Source organism: Lithobates pipiens, unplaced genomic scaffold (genome assembly GCF_037356315.1).
Source record: "Lithobates pipiens isolate NorthernLeopardFrog02 unplaced genomic scaffold, aLitPip1_a1.2 Scaffold_3, whole genome shotgun sequence".
NCBI classification, from domain to species: Eukaryota; Metazoa; Chordata; class Amphibia; order Anura; family Ranidae; genus Lithobates; species Lithobates pipiens.
Window position 1 is genome coordinate 241,020,950 of NW_027507790.1, and position 23,021 is coordinate 241,043,970.

Sequence of the window (23,021 nt, forward strand, 5' to 3'; positions counted from 1 at the left end):
GGGGATAGTATCAGCTGAAACCAACATCAGCTCTTGTCTGTTAGGAAAAGATTGGGACCCAAAATGTCTGAACAGCTTGCTTGCTCAGGGGGAGTAGCAGTTGAAACCAACATCAGCTTTTTGCCTGTTAGTAAAAAAGAGTGGGGGGCCCAAAATGGCTGGATAGCTTGCTTGCTCAGAAATTATTCCTGCAAAATAAATGTGTGTGTGTGTGTGTGTGTGTGTGTGTTAGCACACATGTATGGTACCCACATATGAAAGGGTGGGTGTGCTCAATGCTACCCTTTCAAAACTATTGTGGTCATTTAGAAGGAGAGCATCTTAAAAAAATAGTGGGTATACCTTTACCATATACATGATAATGGACCCACTATTTTTGAAGTTCCCCTTTAAAGGAGAGCTATACTCACAATGTAAAGATGTTCTATCTTATAGGAAACAGACGGTATTTTATTTATTTAATTTTAGCATACACTATATTGTCAAAAGTATGGGACGCCTGCCTTTACACACACATGAACTTTAATGACATCCCAGTCTCAGTCAGTAGGGTTCAATATTGAGTTGGCCCACCCTTTGCAGCTATAACAGCTTCAACTCTTCTGGTAAGGCTGTCCACAAGGTTTAGGCGTGTGTCTATGGGAATGTTTGACCATTCTTCCAGAAACACATTTGTGAGGTCAGGCACTGATGTTGGACAAGAAGGTCTGGCTAGCAGTCTCCGCTCTAATTCATCCCAAAGGTGTTCTACCAGGCTGAGGTCAAAATATTGTGCAGGCCAGTCAAGTTCCTCCACCCAAAACTCACTTATCCATGTCTTTATGGACCTTGCTTTATGCACTGGTCCAAATCATTTGGTGGAGGGAGGATTATGGTGAGGGGTTGTTTTTTTCAGGGGTTGGGCTTGGCCCCTTAATTCCTCTTAAGGCATCAGCATACCAAGACATTTTGAAAAATGTAATGCTCCCAACTTTGTAGAGACAGTTTGAGGATGGCCCCTTCCTGTTCCAACATGACTGCACACCAGTGCACAAAGCAAGGTCCATAAAGACATGGATGAGCAAGTGTGGGGTGGAATAATATGACTAGCCTGCAGAGATCTGACAATTAGAGCTGAGACTGCGAGGCCAGGCCTTCTTGTCCAACATCAGTGCCTGACCTCACAAATGCACTTCTGGTCGAATGTTCAAACGTTCCCATAGATACACTGCTAAACCTTGTGGACAGCCTTCCCAGAAGAGTTAAAGCTGTTATAGCTGCAAAAAGGTGGGCCAACTCAATATTGAACCCTACGGACCAAGACTGGGATCCCGTTAAAGTTTGTGTGTGTAAAGGCAGGTGTCCCAATACTTTTTACAATATAGTTTAAATACAGTATATTTCATTTTTATATGTTTTTTTTCCATAACAAAACACAGAGAAAATAATTACAGAAGAGTTTCGGTAATTATTTAGCCTAACGGACATTTCATCTAAAAAAAAATATTTATCTATAAAAGACTCCTTAGCAAAAAAAAAAAAAAAAAGAATATATATATATATATATATATATATATATATATATATATATATATATATATATATATATATATATATACACACACATACACATACATACACACACAGAGAGAGAGAGAGGGAGCGAGCGCCATCGCTCTCTCTCGATATATATATATATATATATATATATTTATTATATATTAGTATAACATTAATAAAACATAAATCAACACCACAAACAGGAAAACAACACTGCTTATTTCTTGTATTTCTGTATATAATCCAACAAAGAATAAAAAAGCAGTTCTCGAAGTGCATGCTTATAATATAATAATAAAAGGGCAAAAAAAAAGCTCACCAAACTAAGTTAAGGACCCTATAGACACCAATCTAATACTCTATATTTCAAGCTGTCCCAAAGTACCCCTTGCCTTTTTTTGTGTTGTACCATGGAGTGTATTGAAGTATTGTTTCATTTCCCGCAGTTGATCTGCAGGCGGTTCCTTAATCATATAACTAGACCAAATATCAAAGAATTTCTTTATGGATACTTCCTTATTTCTCCAAGTATCCATTTTATCCATCATGCATAATCTAAATATAGTAGATTTAAGATCCGTTAATGTAGGAGAGTTGGGCTGGATCCATCGGGTCCTTATAAACTTTTTTGCTCCCAGCAAACAAAATAATTTCCCATCCGCTAAGTACTACCTGTGGCCTCTCTTTTGCTTCCAAGGGATAATGTAATAATCACATAGATGGACACAGCAACCTAGTAGATCCCGATATAGTGTTCATAAATTGTATAATATGCCTTAATATCTCTGCCACCACAGATGAATCAAATTAGGTTTGTCAAGCTGGAATTGTATTCTGGGTAGGACAGGACGGCGATCACAATATAAGCCAAAACTGCTTGTAGAAGGCATTCCGGGAGTTCAGTGGAAGCACTGGGGGGGGGGGCGCAAAAAGTGTCCTAAACGTGCAACAGAATAGTAAATATGTATTGGACCAGGCCAATTTTATTTTTTTATTCATTTAAGGCTTGTTCTCATGAATCAGCTGAATCTACTGCCCACGTTATTGTATTGATTTCTGTTATAAATTAAGTGTTAATGTCAATTCACAAAGATGGTTGCATAGATTATTGCTCTTTGAAAATACAGCAAGCTTCAGGCTGTTGATAACTTAACTGAGTTTCAATAAGGTGTCTGTTGAGAAGAGCAGGAAAAGCCATACGAGATGGTGATAAGATCACGGTTTACAAAAAATAACACCTTTTGTTGGTTAAATAGGTATTTCATGCAAAAAGTGTTTAACACCTATGCAATATCTTTAGGTTTTTAAATTAACCACCTTAAAAAAAAATTGAATAAATAATGAAAAACAATGTAATCACCTTAAATTAAGGAATGTACTTTTTTTTTCACGGGCCTGCACTATGATAATTTAAAATTGTATATTCATTGAAGACTTTGTTGCCAGCTGTAATGTGCAGTTTGTACATTTCCTTGATTTCTCCATTTCGGCTTCTAAAATATTTTCTGTGTAGCTCACCATGCTGTCTAACAGACTGGAATAAGGTACCGTTAATTGTCTCTTTCTATGACTAGTCAGTCTATTACATGTGTTGCCTATACTTATGGTATGATGTTATTCACTTGCTTGATTGCATTACAGGTAGAGCGGCACGAATAATTGTTAAAAAAAAAATCGCAATCTCAATTCAACCCCCCCTGAAGATCTTAAACCGTGATTTTCACGATTCAGTGCAGAGCCGTTCTCTGCTCTAAGCGGACAGCTGTGAAAAAAAAAAGGCAGCTAGCAAAGTTTATCACAACATTGCTCAGCACTGAGATAAGAAGAAACTGTATCATTTGGTTCTTATATAATCAAACTTTGGTCTGTAAATGAGGTCAGTTTAACCACTTAGGCTCCAGTCACACCATGGCGTTCTGTTTTGTAGGCGGAATCGCAATTCGGAAACGCCGCAAATCACGGGATGCCCTTGCAATCCCTGCTATTTTGAATGGCAATAAATCGCGGCGCGATTTTGCCGTGATTGTCGTCTGACGAATCACGGTAAAAACACGAGCACTTCTTTTGGGCGATGGGCGTCCAGCGATTCCGTTTGCTTGATTTTACAGCGATTTTAACGTGATTCGTCGGGAGAGTCAAAATAGCGGGGATCGCATTTCCGATTATGGGCAGAAAAACAGAAAACCATGGTGTGAATGGAGGCTGACCTCATTTACAGACCGAAGTTCATCCTTTTGCTATAAAAGAACCAAATGATACAATGTTCTTTTGTAATCTTAGTGCAAAACGGAGCGCCATGGTGCCTATAAGACCAGGCCTATTTCTGACACTTGCTTATGCTTACAAGTTAAAATCTGTTTTTTTTTTTTTTGCTAGAAAATTACTTAGAACCCCCAAACTATACATATATATACATATACATATATATATATACACACACACACACACAGAGAGCGAGCGAGAGCCATTGCTCTCTCTCGCTATATATATATATATATATATATATATATATATATATATATATATATATATATATATATATATAGTTTAGACCCTAGAGAGTCGTTGCAATATTTTACGTCACTGTATTTGAGCATTGGTCTTTTAGAAGCAATTTTTATGGAAAAAATACACTTCAATCAATTAGGAAAAAAGACTAAACAGTAAAGTTAGCCCAATTTTTTTGTAAAATATGAAAGATGACGTTATGCTGAGAATCGTGAATTCTAAGCAGAAAAAGCGGGATTCTCATTTTATCCAGAATCTTGCAGGTCTATTTACAGGCTATTTGCATGTTCCCTTAAACTACAATACGATTCAAAATAAAACGGAATATTGAGATTCGCCAATTAGCCGAGATGTGAATCTTTTTAACAGTGCAAAATTTAGGTTTCAGGCCACTCAAAGTGTTATTTTAGTCATAGGTGGGCATGATGGGCTGGAATCAGCCAATGGTTTCCTGTATGTCTTGAATACTCCAATGCACTTTGTGATATGGGGCGATTAGACTCAGTGGTGGTGAACTTTTTATTGAGGCCACGTCAAACCACAACTGTATTTTTTAAGTCATGGGAGCCCACTTTTATTTAACAAGACAAAAGTCCACGAATGGTAGTTTTGCCCACACACAGGGGATTTGCTCCAGCAAAACAAGTAACCCAAAATGCAGAGCCACCTGGCTCTCTTGTCAGCAGCACCGCTGCTCTCTTTGGTCTCCCAGACCACGGGCTCTTTAGGCTCACTCAGCCTTGGGTACATCACGTTGCTATATGAGCCAAATCCTGGTCTCCAGGCACCCTAGGTTCCAGAAACTTACAGATGCCCCTCCAATCCCCTAGAGTCTCACTAGTTGTCTGAACTCCCATGGTCTTCTGCAGACTCGCTTAACTGTCCCAGCTCTACCAGTCCTGTGGGCAAGGGAATCTTTCCCACATGGGGTACAGTCTCCTGGGCAGTTAATCTCTCCTAGCTGGAGCACACACACCTATATCCACACAAAGGCTCTGTCTGCCAATGGGAGATACGATCAGGCCTTGCATATAACAAGCACGCACACCTGTGCACTTACATGGTCTTGGACACAGGATTAAAGGTTTCAATCCCTCCCAAGACACTTTGAAACCCTCAAGCTCCAGACTCCGACCCGGGATTATAAAACCCAGAGAAAACTTAAAACACAACTTTCTCCTCTCACAATTACCATGCCGGAACTTCTTAAAACGTAACTGAGAACCCTGTGTCCTTTCCATATCCATTTCCTAAACTCACACTGTGGCAAGGCCTCGCACTGTCACAATATACAGTAACAACAAATGCACCTGTTTATATGGTACACAACACTCAAAATTTAAAGTGATACTAAAGTAGAGCTGCACGATTCTGGCCAAAATGAGAATCACGATTTTTTCCTTCGAATAAAAAGATCACGGTTCTTTAGGCGTAAAATCTTTCACATTATACAAAAAAAATTGTGCTAACTTTTCTTAAAAATTCTTTAAAGTGTACATTTTTTTCCCCAAAAATTGCATTTGAACGACTGCTGCGCAAATACAGTGTGACATAAAAATATTGCAAAAACAACCATTTTATTTCCTAGGGTCTCTACTAATTATATGTATGTACAGTGCCTACAAGTAGTATTCAAGCCCCTGCAGATTTAGCAGGTTTACACATTCGGAATTAACTTGGCATTGTGACATTTGGACTGTAGATCAGCCTGGAAGTGTGAAATGCACTGCAGCAAAAAAGAATGTTATTTCTTTGTTTAATTTTTTTTTTAAATAGTGAAATGTTTATTCAGAGGGTCAATTATTATTCAACCCCTCAATTCAACAGAATTCTGTTTGGTTCCTCTAAAGTATTAAGAAGTAGTTCAGGCACAAAGAACAATGAGCTTCACATGTTTGGATTAATTATCTGTTTTTCCAGCCTTTTCTGACTATTTAAGACCCTCCCCAAACTTGTGAACAGCACTCATACATGGTCAACATGGGAAAGACAAAAGGAGCATTCCAAGGCCATCAGAGACAAGATCGTGGAGGGTCACAAGGCTGGCAAGGGGTACAAAACCCTTTCCAAGGAGTTGGGCCTACCTGTCTCCACTGTTGGGAGCATCATCCGGAAGTGGAAGGCTTATGGAACTACTGTTAGCCTTCCACGGGCTGGACAGCCTTTGAAAGTTTCCTCCCGTGCCGAGGCCAGGCTTGTCCGAAGAGTCAAGGCTAACCCAAGGACAACAAGGAAAGAGCTCCGGGAAGATCTCATGGCAGTGGGGACATTGGTTTCAGTCAATACCATAAGTAACGTACTCCACCGCAATGGTCTCCGTTCCAGACGAGCCCGTAAGGTACCTTTACTTTCAAAGCGTCATGTCAAGGCTCGTCTACAGTTTGCTCATGATCACTTGGAGGACTCTGAGACAGACTGGTTCAAGGTTCTCTGGTCTGATGAGACCAAGATCGAGATCTTTGGTGCCAACCACACACGTGACGTTTGGAGACTGGATGGCACTGCATATGACCCAAAGAATACCATCCCTACAGTCAAGCATGGTGGTGGCAGCATCATGCTGTGGGGCTGCTTCTCAGCCAAGGGGCCTGGCCATCTGGTCCGCATCCATGGGAAGATGGATAGCACGGCCTACCTGGAGATTTTGGCCAAGAACCTCCGCTCCTCCATCAAGGACCTTAAGATGGGTCGTCATTTCATCTTCCAACAAGACAACGACCCAAAGCACACAGCCAAGAAAACCAAGGCCTGGTTCAAGAGGGAAAAAATCAAGGTGTTGCAGTGGCCTAGTCAGTCTCCTGACCTTAACCCAATTGAAAACTTGTGGAAGGAGCTCAAGATTAAAGTCCACATGAGACACCCAAAGAACCTAGATAACTTGGAGAAGATCTGCATGGAGGAGTGGGCCAAGATAACTCCAGAGACCTGTGCCGGCCTGATCAGGTCTTATAAAAGACGATTATTAGCTGTAATTGCAAACAAGGGTTATTCCACAAAATATTAAACCTAGGGGTTGAATAATAATTGACCCACACTTTTATGTTTAAAATGTATTAAAATTTAACTGAGCAACATAACTTTTTGGTTTGTAAGATTTATGCATCTGTTAATAAATCCTGCTCTTGTTTAAAGTTTGAAGGCTCTAACTTATTTGCATCTTATCAAACCTGCTAAATCTGCAGCGGGTTGAATACTACTTGTAGTCACTGTGTATATATATATATATATATATATATATATATATATATATATAAAAATAAAATGCTTGGGGGTTCTAAGTAATTTTCTAGCAGAAAAAAAAAAATATTTTAAACATGAAATCAACAAATGTCGGAAAAGGGTTGAGTGTTTCTGGCCAATGGGGGTAGAAAATGCCCTGGGCCGAGCACCAGTGAGAACAAACACAACCTCAGTGTTGGTGGTCAGTGGCGGTATTAGTGGAAGAAATAGTGCCCCATTGTTGGTGTCAATGGGAGGAATAGTGCCTCATTGCAGTGGGAGCAATAGTGCCCCAAGGGCCGGGTGAAGGCTAGCAAAGGGCTGCAGTCTGGAGACCCCGGACAGCCGAAGATTCCCCGGACAGCCGAAGCTCATTTGTGCAACATCGCTGGATCGAGGTGGGCTCAGGTAAGTATTAGGGGGTGCTGGGTTGGCTGCTGCACACAGGTGTTTTATCTTAATATATAGAATGCATTAAGATAAAAAAAACCTTCTGCCTTTAGAACCACTTTAAATGCCCTCTGTGTTGACAGAAACAGTTCAAATTTCCATACATTGAGGCACATCGAGGACCCGTGCAAACTGACCAAGCTGCCTTAACACAAAGCATGCACTTTATGGCGTTCACAGGCCTTAATGCGTTGACTCATGCTGTTCTGTCACCTTGCAGCCTCATTAAAAGTGAATGGAGGGAGTTTTACACAGTAGACAGTAAGGCCTGGTTCACATTGATTTTAGCTTGTATAAGAACAGTATGAACAGCAAGCTTTGACAAAACACTTGCAGAGCTTTCAGCAAGCTTTGTTGAAGTTTTTAAAGTACCATTCAGCTCCAGTTAGTAAATGATGAACACAGATCCTAGTGGGGAATGCCGATTGCCATTTCAAACATACTGCTAGCAGGCTTCAGCACTTCTTGAAGCTTGCTGAAAGCCTGCTAGCAGCTTGCTTAAAGAGTAGTTCTAGTCTGTAAGAAAACGGGGGGAGGGTGCGAACAAGTGGAGCTTCCCTTTTTGGGTGGAGCTCCGCTTTAAAGTATTAATTGACTCTCTCATTAGGATCTGTGTTAAGCATTTACAAACTGGAGTTGATACTTTAAAAGCTTCAACAAATCTTGCTGAAAGCTCGGCAAATACTTTGTAAAAGCTTGCTGTTGACACTGCTTTTATACAAGCTGAAGCCCATGTAAAACAGGCCTAATAACAGAAGTCATGCCAAGAATCACTGTGAAAAGCCTCCTCAATCCAGAATCTAAAATACTGGCACAAAGATCAATATAAAAAGGCAAGTACAGTAAACGTTCACCCGTTCACACAGCGGCAATGCCTATTGGATCATTGACTGACTGATTTTATTTGCTGCCTGGGGTTGTACTTTAACTAGTAAAAAAAAAAAAGAAAATTGACCACCTAATATCTGTAAACATTTACTAGATCCCCTTAATGCAATAAATGATTTAAATGTAATAGTAAAAAATGGTCTATTACATGGTGAACATAAAATGCAATCAACGGATGTTAATAAACACAGCTTGATCAGATGTCAAGAAACCATATAACAAGTAGACCATGGAACGAAAAAGCCCATTTAACATGTACACATAGTACGTATATAAGGAAGATCAATGTGTATGTACTAAACTATTTAGAAGTACACTCATTTTGGCCTTTTGCGTTACAATATATATATATATATATATATATATATATATATATATATATATATATATACATATATATAAAAACACATGTATTCCGAACCTCTGGATCAATAGATGTTTTCCACGCTGTGCATCTCCATATCGGCAAAGCATGCCCCATATTTACAGGCAGTTTTCTGAAGTGGTTAGTGGAGGTCAGAGGTGTTGATAAAAAGCCTAGTTAAGTGCTGACTGCCACACACATCCGCCAATGAATCTGCAATGGAAATCTTCCCTCTGGCTTCATTTGCCCTTGCCGCGGCAGACAGCGTGAAGTACTCTATCTTATCTCATGCCTATCGTATTAGAAACGTTCCGTGCATGGATAACTCTGAGTATATAGACATGCTCTATGGTTTATTTTTTTGCTTTTTTTTTTTCAGATACAAGCATGTACAGTTTGGACCTGGGATCCCCCCACCCAGACGATAGCTACTACCATTATTATGAGAAAACATGGCCCAATTACAGGATAACAAACTGGGTTAGTTTGCACTTGCCATGTATTGTTCAGAACAGGAAAATGCATGAATCTGAGAAAGTCCATTGTTTTAGCAATATAAAAATCTTCCAACCTTAATTTTTTTTTGTTGATTTGCAGTTTTTTTTTACATTTTTTAAAATTATTATTATTAAAGGGTTCATGTATTACCGCAGCCAACTTTTTTTTTTTTTTTAATGGCACCATACCACCTAAATGCAATGTGCCCCTCAGTGAAACAGAACACACTGATGTAAACTATCATGGTTCATTGAAAATAATTGCGGTTTTAAGAATGTTGACAACCCATTAAAAAAAATGTTATATATATATATATATATATATATATATATACATACACACATACATATACTTATACATACACATACATACACACATACACACACACGCACACACACATACAGTATCTCACAAAAGTGAGTACACTCTTCACATATTTGTAACTATTTTTTATTATATCTTTTCACGTGACAACACTGAAGAAATTACACTTTGCTACAATGTAAAGTAGTGAGTGTACAGCTTGTATAACAGTGTAAATTTGCTGTCCCCTCAAAATAACTCAACACACACCCATAAACCACTTTAAGACCAGGCCTCTTTTTTAGATGTGGTGTTTACAAGTTAAAAACGTTTTTTTTTTTTTGCTAGAGAATAAAATGGCAGTCATTGCAATACTTTCTGCCACACGGTATTTGCGCAGCGGTCTTACAAGCGCACTTTTTGTTTGAAAAAATACACTTTTTTTGTATTAAAAAATAAGACAATAGTAAAGTTAGCCCAATTTTTTTTTTATATTGTGAAAGATAATGTTACGCCGAGCAAATTGATACCCAACATGACACGCTTCAAAATTGTGCCCGCTCATGGAATGACGACAAACTTTTACCCTTACAAATCTCCATAGGCGACATTTAAAAAATACTACCGGTTGCATGTTTTGCATTACAGAGAAGGTCTAGGGCTAGAATTATTGCTCTCGCTCTACAGATCTCGGTGATACCTCACATGTGTGGTTTGAACACAGTTTTCATATGTGAGCGATACGCACGTCTGCCTTTGCTTCTGCACGTGAGAACGGCGGGACGGGGCGCGTTTAAAAATTGTTTTTTTTTCTTATTTATTTTACCTTTTATTTTTACACTGTTTTAAAAAAAAAAAGTGTCACTTTTATTCCTATTGCAAGGAATGTAAACATACCTTGTAATAGAAAAAAAGCATGACAGGACCTCTTAAATATGAGATCTGGGGTCAAAAAGACCTCAGATCTCTTATTTGGACTTAAATGGAAAAAAAAAAAAAAAAAATTGTCATTTTGAAAAAATGACAACAAATAAATGTGCCTTTAAGACATATGTGCGGAAGTGACGTTTTGATGTCGCTTCTGCCCTGCTATGGTATGTAGATGGGTGGGCCATATTCCCCTCACTTGTCTCCATACCTAGCAAGGAGACAGACGTGATCGCCTCTGCCGCTGCCAATGGCTCCGGTAAGCGGCGGAGGGCACCGTATCGTGGCAGGCCCTCTCCCGCCACTGTTCAAAGTGATCTTGTGGAGAATCCGCTGTAGAGACCACTTCATCTTGTAGCCGACCTCCGGGTGAACATGGGGATACTGGGGTTATGGCAGCTAGCTGCTGCCATAACAACGATATCCGTCCCCAAATTAGGGTCGGTAAGTGGTTAATGTCTAAACCGCCATCATCAAAAGTGAGTACACCCCTAAGTGAAAATGCCCAAATAGGACCCAATTATCCATTACCCAGGGGTTTACTCAATTTTGTGGGATACTGTATATATATATATATACATACATACATACATACATACATACATACACACACACACACACATACATACTGTATATATCATATACAATTGCTACAATGGCCATATTGTAATTTCATGTTCTTAAAAATTACCTTTCCTTTTCAAACTGCAATTTCATGTAAATCTCAATGTAATATGGCAACCCAGAGGCCTTCTGTCCACATTTGGTGTATAGAACAACCCCAGAATAGTAATTTCCTGCTTGTGTGATTGGCTCGCTGATTTTCCTAGAAGTCTGCACTAAGATACAAGTCAGATTTCCAGATTTTTGTCGAGATAATGAGAAAGGGTTAATCAATATAAAAGGGATGCTGACATTGCAACGTTCATCATTTGAACACTGCAAGTGCATCAGCTGATCGATTATGAAAGTCACTCCCATTCAAAATCTGTATCCAAAACACAACCAACTTTCTCTTCAGAGTGGAAACAGCTAGGAATCTGCAACAAAGTTTGTTCAAATCCATGCAATGTACATTGATCAGTCATGTTTTTTTTTTCTTCTCAGTAAAAGTAGTGTTGCTCTTTAATGCAAAAGGTGCTGGTGTAAAGCAACACTCCGGACCACATGCTCGATCCAAAGGCTCCATGTACACAGGGAGCTTGTCAGAAGTGATTCATGCTGATAGCGGAGAAATGAAGCAGCAGACAGAAATTAAACTTCGCGTTCTGCATTGAGAGAAGTACATATTATAGAGGAATATGCTTTGTTTATATTTAATGTCTGAATTTTACAACCTTGCATTCCTCCCCCAGGACAAGTAGGGAGCAAGGTAAATCAGAACTCCTGATCAGTAACTTATTCAGAGTTTGTGACTCAAAATACCCAAGCCAGAAGCCATGCAACTTGCATCTTCGGAAGGAAGAAACCTTCTTTCATTATATATTTTTTTGTTTTTGTTTTTAAGATGTCTTTTGACATGTATTTACGGAATCTTTCTGTATGGGTTATTGTGGCATCCTCATGCTGTAGCATGTCATAGCAACGTTGGACAATGCTTATATCGGCGATTTTCCAAGACTTAGCCTTTTGTGACACTAGAACAGCATCTCCAGAATGCCGTGAGTCTCCACACGATTGTCTAAGAATCTTTTATGTGAGAACTTTCATTTGTGACTTGTTTAGAGTGATCTGACCATTGCAGGATCCTTTGTAATGTACAGATATAGCTCACACTCCAGCAGTCTGGCCGCACAGACAAGAAAACATCTGCTTGGGCTCTGGAAGGAAGTGGCGGCCTACTCCACTCATCATTGCACCACATAGCACCACACAATACAACGAGAAGGTGGTTTTAAAAGATTTTCATGGGTATGTGATGAAAATATTGAACATGTGTTAATACACACCACTGTCAGGAGGTCAGGCTATTTAAAATGTGGCCAGTGTTTTTCTGGCTCAAAAAGACCACCATAAAGTCATGTTTCCAAGACATATTACAGAATTAAAATTTTAATAATTAGGATGCCTTACTTCTGGGGGTTTACCGGGATTATGGAAATCCCTCATTAGAGCTCCTTCATGGTTTATCATAAATAAGTGCCCACATGCCTCCTATTAAACAAAAAGAGAGGACCATATCTTTTCACTCAACGGAAGACCTACCGGTGAAGCACTGATCCTAATATGTCTGTCTGTCAAGGGTTTCTTTTAGCTAGGTCATGGTATAGCTAGTAGATGCCCATTATATTCAATGGCACTTGTTCTGTAATACTGAAGATGTTTCGAAGGACTAAAAGAACTTCTAGGACTGAAGAAGATGCTTGGATAGGCGGCAAAACATCTTTAAAATTACAGAATAAGTCAACTGAAATGCTAACTACTACTAGGTAGACTGTTGTTTCCATATATCCATGTTAACTGAGAGGTGGAACTCCAAATGTATACTGTAGTGGCATTGTTTAACCACTTGCCCTCCAGAAAAGATTTTACCCCTTTCATGACGCGGCCATTTTTTTTCCGCTATTCGGCACCCCGCTACGTTAAAAGGGCAATTAAACAGTTATGAAACGCTCTGTGCAAATTAAATATTTAACATTTTATTCACACAAATAGAGCTTTCTTTTGTTGGTATTTGATAACGGCTGGGTTCATCATTTTTAATTATATAAACCAAAAAAATATTTTTTACTTTCTGCTATAAAACATACACAATAAATTTATATATATATATATGTATGTGTATATATATATATATATATATATATATATATATATATATATATAATATATAATTTCTTTATGAATTTAGGCCAAAATGTATTCTGCTACATATCCCAGTAAGTGTATATTGATTGGTTTGTGTTAAAGTTATAGCGTCTACAAACTATGGGATATATACTGGAATTTTATTTATTTATTGATCAGTGACTCATAGTGGGACTGGGATAGTGTGGTGGGGCAATCGGACACTAACTGGCACTGACATCAATAGTGACACTAATACAGTGATCAGTGCAAAAACTATACACTGCACTGTACTATGACACTGGTTGAGAAGGGGTTAACATCTAGGGGCAACTAAGGGGATAACTGTGTGCCTAACAATGTGTAATGTGTGCTGCTTTTATTAAGCAATCTGATTGCTTTTTTTTCCCTTTTTTTTTTGCAGGGACTAAAAAAAAAAGACAGCAAGACTGCCTGTTAGCGCATTGAGCTCTGTGTTGTTTACAATACAGAGCTCTCTTCCATAAATGACTGAGCCGTTCACTGAGCACCGGCAATCATTGGCCGGGACCCGCTGATCAGATTGTGCTGCAACAAGTCGCAGCACAGCCGGGGTGGCACGCACACGCATGGGCCCCCCGGAAGCGCTGATCACATATCAGATGTGAGATCTGGCGCACAGTGATCTAGCTGCCACAGTAAATGCACGTGGGGCAGTCGCTAAGTGGTTCATTTTAAGATGTATACCAAGGTGTTCTTAAAAAAATAAGAACAGCCATCAAAAACTGGATTTGGGGTACACAGATTAAGTCCCAAAGGATGTGCTACTACAACAATGCCACCAACCAGTCATATTTTACAGTTAAAGAGGAACAATTAAAGAAAATGCAGAGGTTGATTGACTATAACTGGAGAGTGTAGAATCTGGTAACGCTCTGCAAAAAAAACAATCAGCTTCCAGTTTTTTTTTTTTTTGTCAAATCTTAATTGAACAAGCTGAAGTTAAAAACTGATTGGCTACCATGCACAGCTGCACCAGATTTTGCACTCCCCAGTTTCAGTAAACCAACCCCATAGTGTGGCAAAGCACAGAAAGAACCAAGTGTATTATCATACATTCCTTGACAATAAGGGGGGTTTTACTAAAACTGGTGCACTCAGAATATGGTGCAGTTTTGAATGGTAGCCAATCAGCTTCTAACTGCAGCTTGTTCAATTAAGCTTTGACAATAAAACCTGGAAACTCCTCCCCTCCCCCACAATGCAATGTTGGGTGCATGAGTGACCCACCGCCAGGCCCTAGCGCCATCATGGATGTAACATGTCTACGCATATGCAAATATCTGATTTTAAAGAAGAATTAATCCCTCTGTTTAAGCACAACAAAACAAACATTCCCCAGTAAATTATTTCTACCCAAGGACTTGCAGTTTACAACTTTTAATGCAGAAAAGAACATGAATATAAACATACAGGGGTAGGACCTGTGTCCCTCAATGGACTTAAAAAAAAATATTTTATATTGGGTACAAATTTCCTAATTTGTTTCTCGTCCATTGAGGGTGACTTTTAAAAAAAAAAAAATTTAAGATTGAGTTTTCCAAAAATGTACATAAAAAACACATACAAAAATGAAAAAGAAAAAAGTCTAAAATCCAACAAGTGACCTTGCAGTGTCTCACAAAATAGAAAATGTTAGTGCATAGACAGTATAAAATTACACAACAGGGTTATGCGCTTACAAATTGCATGGTAAGTACAGGCAACAGTAAAACGAATCCTATGGTAATAGCCTGGATTTAGAGAAGTTAAAGTAAGAGGGTTAGAGAACCATCTGCCCCAGAGCTTACCAAACAATTTTGTTATTTTACATAATTCAAAAAGAAGTCTATATAAAGGGAGGGAGTCATTAATAACATTTATGTTAGATTATACAACATGAATAAACAGTATTTCCCAGTCACTTGACTTCCTTTTGTGCTGCTGTGTGCTTCATATAAAGTCCCACCACTTGCTCTCAATTTTAATCAATGATAGGGATGGAGGCAGTTACCCCTTTGGTTCCTGCCTCATTTAAAGTCCCAAAATGTCTTTTCTTCTCATTATAAAGGAGTCCTTAATAGGTTTTAGCCATTGGGAAATAGCAGGTAAAACTGACCCTTTCCAAGACAGTATGTGTAGCTTTTTAGCGTAAAAGTACAAAATACGTAGTAAATGTTTAGCATATTTGTAAAGAGTCAATTCCCCAAAGCTTCCCAGGGGACAATTTTTTGGATTGAGGACATTAGGAAGGCCCAACCTAAAGGAGAGAAAGGAACCCACTTCCCCCCAAAACCAATGAACGATGGAACATGACCAAAAGCAATGTAGGAAATCAGCAACCTGGCTACAGCCCCAAAAACAGGTTGCTACAGGGCGTAGACTCATCTTATGAAATCTAGCAGGAGTGAGGAGAGACTGGTGAAAATTTTTAAAGTTGAATAATTCTAACTTTTGATGAAATAACAGAGGTTCTAAAGGTGTCAATAAATTCTGCCCGATCCGATTCAGTAAATAATATAATACAGAAAGTCTTTAACCTTCAGAACGATCAAAAGCAGTTCAATTGAATGGTGGAAAACACAGAAAACAATTACCAACTGCCCCATGAACCGACGACAGAATACTAGGAAACAGAAGACCAAGTAGCAGCCTTGCAACTCTGAGAAGCAGTTGTATGATGCCAAAAACACCAAGAAGTGCTCATAGATCTAGTACAGTATGCCTTAAAAGGAAAGGGTGGAACATGATCCTTGAGACCCTAAGCTTGGATGATAATCTGAGCATCTGAGAGATGGTGGAACAAGAAGTTCTTAGAATGAAAAGCTACAGGGAACAGAGAAAAATGTTGGCCGGCAACCAAAGTATATTAAGTAGCTCCTAGTGTACAGCCCAACCGGCCTACCCATTAACTGAGTCTTCTGACGAGTTTTTCAAATGTCAGTGGCTCTGGATGTAGAAATTGCTCCACAGTTAACTTTTTTTATTTATTTATCAGAAGAGAGTATGAAAAGCAATCTATGTAAAACTTAGTGCCCAATTGTCACTTCCAGGCTTTCCCTGCAGTATCCAGTCCAGCGAGGTTTGGACATAGAACTCTAAAAGCCAGGCTGAGGAAGACTGTGCCACATAGCTACAGTAGGAGACACAACTCCACCAGTGATGTACAGAAGATTCTTGTTTGAAGAAAAAATTGAGAAATAGAAAAGCACTAGCAAAAAAATAGGTAAGTCTTTAAAACAGAAGAGAACAAAAGACATTGCCCCTCCTGGGACCCTAGTAAATAACAAATGAATGCTGGTAATAGGAGGGGTTATCCTGGACTTCTATTGTTTAATAGTGTCTAATTCTTTTGTAGGAGGCAGTATAACCCATAGGTTAAAGACTTCCTGTGACCCTCAAGGGATAAGAAAGAAAAATCTTTGGTTTCTTGACAAAGTAAGCTTCATACAGCTCATTGCATTAAAAGGTATCCAGCGGGAAAAGTCACAGAGCACATTATCTGATGACAGTTAGCTGTAATGCACATTTTGCAAAGTATTTTAATTTCTTATCCAGCAACACATGACCTGGCCTCTGATCCTGCAGAACAGAACAGCTCTGTCTCTTTACTTTCTTCATTAAAATATCGATCTTGATGGCATTAGGCAAAATGTTTTAACGAGGCAACATGCTAACTGGTGCAAATGCTGCCAGGGAGATTTCCAAAGGGAATTGCTTCTGCAAGAGTTTTCTTCTTCTTTTTTATTAAACACAAAGCACAATTCAAGCAAACTTTTTCTCTGAATTTCCAAAGCAGAGAAATAACAGTGTTATCTACAGGTTCTCCTATTGTTCCAAGCAGCACCTGGGACTATAAAAGAGTGGCATAGGTCCAGATCTAGGGAGCAGTAAAAGTATTGAGCAACACCACCTAATACCTTTTGGTAAAAAACCTACTAGTATGTAGAATGCCAGCAGGTAGAATATACACCTGGTGCACAGCACTGAAATACTTCGTCAAAATGAAAAGAGCCATGAACCACACATCATGAAGCAGACCCATGTGCATGAAGTGAGATAAATGGCAGCCTCAGCCCCGAATCCAGCTAGGCCAAGCCTCCAACGGATTTCGCTCCGCTTCTTGGAGCGTAATCATGGGGACCTGGCTGGAGTCCAGGCTGAGACTGCCATTTATCTCACTTCTTGCACATGGGCACATGGGTCTACTTTATGATGTGATGCTTTGACATTGCTGCAGTTTGGAGCTAGGATGAGTTCCCTGTCCCTGCCTGAGCGGCACTTTCATTTTGTCTTTTTGGGTCACTGAAATAGTTTCCTATATTCCCCCTGTGTTTGGAAGAGTGACACTGGGGTTGATCCACTAAAACTGGAGAGTGCAAAATCTGGTGCAGCTCTGCATAGAAATCAATTAGCTTCCAGGTTTTATTGTCAACGCTTAACTGAAAAAGCTGATTGACTACCCTGCACCAGATTTTGCACTCTCCAGTTTGAGTAAATCGCCCCCCCCTTGTATCATATGACCAAGCCCAGGAGAAGCACGGGAGAGTGCTTCGGCAGTAGGCAACATCTGTGTAACTTTCTTGTGCTTCTCCCTCTGCAATGAGCCCACTTCAAGCGGAGTTACACCCAAAAGTGGAACTTCTGCTGATGGGATTCCTCCCCCCCTTCGGTGCCACAACTGGCACCTTTTGGGGGGGGTGCAGATACCTGTCTAATACAGGTATCTGCACCCACTTCCGGGAATAGACTCCCGTGGGAGTCTCGCCCCTTCCCGCACTCCCCCCGCTGTCTCCTGGGAAACACACAGGTCCCAGGAGATAGCGGGGACCACTTACGACGCGCAGCGCGACTCGCGCATGTGCAGTAAAGAACCGGGAAGTGAAGCCGCAACGCTTCACTTCCCGATTCCCTCAATGAGAATGGCGGCGGTAGCAGCTGAGAACCAAGTGATTGCTCGGCTTCCGACATCGCTGGACCCTGGGACAGGTAAATGTCCATGCAGTATTTGTAGCTGCTGGCTTTTAATCATTTTTTTTGTAGGTGGACTCCCTCTTTCAGAAAGTATAACTCATCTTTGCTGGCTCACTGGGCATCCCTGAACAGTAAAGGTGTAAAGAGGCGAATGTTGTGCGTCAACAGGCCAGCCATCTTCTGGAAGTTAATGTTGTAGCAAGTACTTATTACAGATTTTCCAGCATTTAAATGAATCTCCCAACAATTTTTTCTGTACTTACAAGGTCTTTAAAGGAATAAAACATAGTGAAATGTTCTATTTTGCCTTGGCTTATGTTTTAATAAACTGGATCACATATGCATATAAAGAAAAGTCATAATAGTGTGATTATCTCCATGCAAGTTCCACGTAAGGCTCCTTTTACATGGGGTGGGTTCTAATCAGATCAGCAGGGGATCTACTGACTGATCCCCTACTGATCAGAGCACAGCGGGTGGATGACAGGTTTGTGTCCGCTCAGTTTAAGCAGAGCGGACACGGACCGAGCTGCTCTGCTCTATGGGTGGCCGGGAGTAAACAGACTGTCCATTTACCCTGGCTTCCCTTTGATCCAATCCACTAAGATTGAAGGGGACAGATCCCATTTTTTTTATGCATACCAGTTCGGATTGGAGGTAGGCGGGTGTAAAAACGGACACAAGTCTGTTTACACCCACCAGTCTATAGGACTGGATGGAGGGTTGAATCAGGTCCGTCTGACAAAAATATAGGTGGACTTGATTGCATTTTTTGTGTGAAAGGGGCCTTAGGGACAAAGTATTGAAGTAAGCTGGTGAATTCTGGAACAGCACACAAATGCATTAGAAAATAAGATCTATATTCCTGTTAAAAGATTAATGCAGGGAACTTGGAAAAAAAAGCCCAGCTAGCCTGGTTTAACACGAGTTCAGTAAGGAAAGAAAGGCTTCTGTGGCCACTTACCTGACATTTTCCAGTCCGTATGTCATACAGGGCCACCGAGCCATGACGGCCACCTACCGCTATTCTATGGCTCCGCTCACAGTAACTGACCATGTAGAACCTGAAGGAACACAGAGGACATTGGTGAGATACAAGCTGACACAACAGGCTTGGATCATGCAGTAACATTAAAGCAACCATTTCCTTTTTCAATTATTTACATAAGCCACTGCCAAATGTTAACTATTCCATTCAGAAACATGGCACCAGTGTAAAACCAGTCAAAACCCCTCCCCCAGTCTGTCCCCAGAGTCCAAATACTCTCCCAATGGGTACTGCCATCAGCACAACATGGAGAAGATGAAGCCAAACTGTCAATTACAGTCAATACACCCTGCAATTGTGTAATTTGCTACTTGCCCTTGAGTTCAACATCTAAAAAAATGTCTGGGCAAAATAAAATAAAAAATTATTAGGCAAGACCTTCAGACACCTGAGTTAAACGGACGCCATGTAAGGGGTTAAAAACATTGTAAGTACAGAAAAGTACCCGTTGTTCTGCCAAAACTCCAGTGAGATGACATCACTGCCTCTACTGATCTCACAAGCAGTGCTACCATCTCTTACCAGCTCTCCTCTGTTGTACTACAGGACACCTCCCACACATAGCGATGAGGGGAGGGGGATGTAAGCTGTAGTTTAGTAAAAAAAAAAGGAACTTAACAAGAATGACAACACTGCTTACATTTTCAGTATGTATAGCATGGGCACTGTATTTTCAGCTCTAAGAAAGTTGGGTGGGAGCTCTCTGTATTTCTTGCAGGTATTTTTCTGTGCCCGCAGTAGTTTCAAAATAAAAAATAAATAAAAAAGGATGGGTGAATGGACACACAGTGCCGGGGCCTGGGAGCGAGGCTGCTCAGGTGGCCCCACTGCAAGCTGCTTACTCCAGGGGCACTCAGCAGGAGGGAGGGGCCAGGAACGCCGGTGGGAGACCCGAGAAGAGGATGACCGAGGCTGCTCTGTACAAAACCACTTAAGGCTCCATGTACACTAGCGTTTTTTTAAGCTCCTAGTAGCTGCAGTTTTTTTGTGTGCTCTTAGAAGCTAAATAGTGTTATCCTATGTGTCCATGCACATTATTTTAGACTATTAGCATTTTCTGAGCTTTAGCTTCTAGGAGCAGAACAAATAATAATTTTTTAGCGTTTCTTGGAGTGTTTTTCCAGCAGAAAATCATGCTAATTGTGCCTGTTTCTAAACGCTACTAAAATGCTTTTTTTTTCTCCTTCATGTACTGCAAAAATGGCAATAAACCACTAATGCTCCTTAAATGCTTCTAAAAGCTACTACAATTTTTTTTTTTTGAGCTTCAGCGTCTAGGAGCAGAAAAAAATGTTTTTGTAGTTTCTTGGAGCATTTTTCCAGCAGAAACGCTGCTCAACGCCCCTAATAGTGTTTTTTTTTTGGCTCCCCGTCCCCTTTTAAAAAAAAAAAAAAGGAAATTGAAAAAAAACACTCCTAAAATGCTACTACAAAAAGCGATTATCAGCCTTTTTTTTTTTTTTTAATCCAGCATTTTTTCAGCTTAAAACAAATGCTAGTGTACTTTAACTGCTTCAGCCCCGGAAGATTCGGCAATCGGTTTATATCACTATAATATCAAGATGAATTTATTTAACTGATCCTCCATGCTGCTAGACCTGTGCCCGTGGCATCATCTCCCCTATGTTCCAGTGGTGTATGGTCCTGACATCATCAAAACTAATGCAGGATCCATATCCCTGAATTGAACACGATGACACTGAGGGACAGTCCCCGTTGGAGTGTGGGGGAGCTCCATTTGCAAGGGGAATGGAGGATCAGGTATGGTGAAGAACTTCTCCACTCCCCAAGCCTAAACAAGCAGCTAACCCTGCAGTGTGGGAGCAGCCCTGCTGTAAAGTCATTCAGGGACTTTAAATCTATTACATCAGGAGGAGATGTGAACAGTCCGCTATGCTCTGGAATCATGGGAAGGTGTCAGGGCTGGGCTCAGCCCTTCCTTCTCTGAGCTGGCCGCTTAGCTGTCGGCTAATTGCAAGCTCCTATCTCTCCACAGTTACTCACCTGTTGATGATATCCTGCTCTTCAGTCCTGCATACTTTAGTCGTCCAGCCCAGAGGAGCTCTGCCTTCCCCTTGGTCACATCACAGAAACTCTCCTGTGATCGTGTTCAAGACTTGCTTTGCTGACATCCCTTCTGGCTCCAGGTCCTGCTTGCTGTTCCACTATATTGATCCCTGACTTCTGGCTTGGCTGACTACCCATTCCGGTTACTAAGCTTTGGCTATGTTTTAAACTACATTTGTTCTTTTTACTTTTATTATTAAACACGTGATTTAACCGTACTTCTGTCTCAGGCTGATTTCATGGTTTCTGACAGAATGTTATAGAACATTCATTTAGACAACGGTAACTGCGTTAAAGCACTATGAATACCACAGGTAACTGTTAAATGAATAAATACAAAACACAAGAAATCGCCAGCTTTGCACATTCATTCTTGTGCTGTCAGCTCCCTCCTCTGTAAAGCTGGCCTGGCGCAGATGGAATCATTTGCTTACAATTCACTTGTAAAGCTCACCGATATTAACAAGCACATTTAATAGAGACTCGGACAGCAAATAACTCACATTTTACAAGAGGGATTTCATCACGGAGGCCCATGTAAAGGGCCAGGTAATTAAGATGCAAGATAGTAAAAGGTTACTTTTCAATTAACTCTGACAAAAGGCTTCTGTTGAACAAGCAGTTCCAAACAGTATATGAAAGCCCATCGACCCGCAGACAATATTTATTTCCATATATACAGTTTTATAATTAGGCTAAGGATGTTTATTGGATACACAAGCATCTTGTTAAATGTACACATCATACAAAAATGATTTTGCTTTTAAAATGGACTTATACCATATAACCAAATGGAACTTTTATAATTCCATCTGTACCAAAACAAAAAAAAAAACACAAAAAAAAACAAAAAATAAAAAGTAATGCACCTTTTCCTTTCAGAAGTCTCCAAACTTTCAAAACGAAGGGTCAGTTTACAGTTTTTCATACATTGGGGGGAAGGAGGCTTCAGACTGTGGTCACTGGGAGTAGAAACATTCCTGGTGTAAATGGGAGCAAACAATGCCCTATCATTGGTGCCCCTGGGAAGAGTAGTGGCCCAAAATTGGTGCCCCTGGGAAGAATAGTGCCCCATCATTGGTGTCAGTGGGAGGAATACTGCCCCATCATTGGTGTCATTGGGAGAAATAGTGTCCCATTATTGGTGTCATTGGGAGGAATGGTGTCCCATCATTGGTGTCATTGGGAGGAATAGTGTCCCATTATTGGTGTCATTGGGAGGAATAGTGTCCCATTATTGGTGTCATCGTGAGGAATAGTGTCCCATTATTGGCGTCATTGGGAAGAATAGTGCCCCATCATTTGTGTTAGTGTGAAGGATAGTGTTCCATCATTGGTATCAGTGGGAGGAATAGTGCCCTATTACTGATGTCACTGGGAAGAATAGTGCGCCATTACTGGTGCCATTGGGAGGAATAATGACCCAACATT

At 40.2% G+C, this 23,021-nt stretch overlaps 1 protein-coding gene across 1 annotated transcript in view; it reads right to left on the minus strand.

Annotated features, from left to right (window-relative positions):
* Positions 1-23,021, minus strand: part of WDR7 (WD repeat domain 7) — a 597,600-nt gene that overhangs the window by 107,774 nt on the left and 466,805 nt on the right. The window contains 1 exon segment of the mRNA XM_077462962.1: positions 19,440-19,539. Within this exon segment, the coding sequence (XP_077319088.1) occupies positions 19,440-19,539 (100 nt within the window).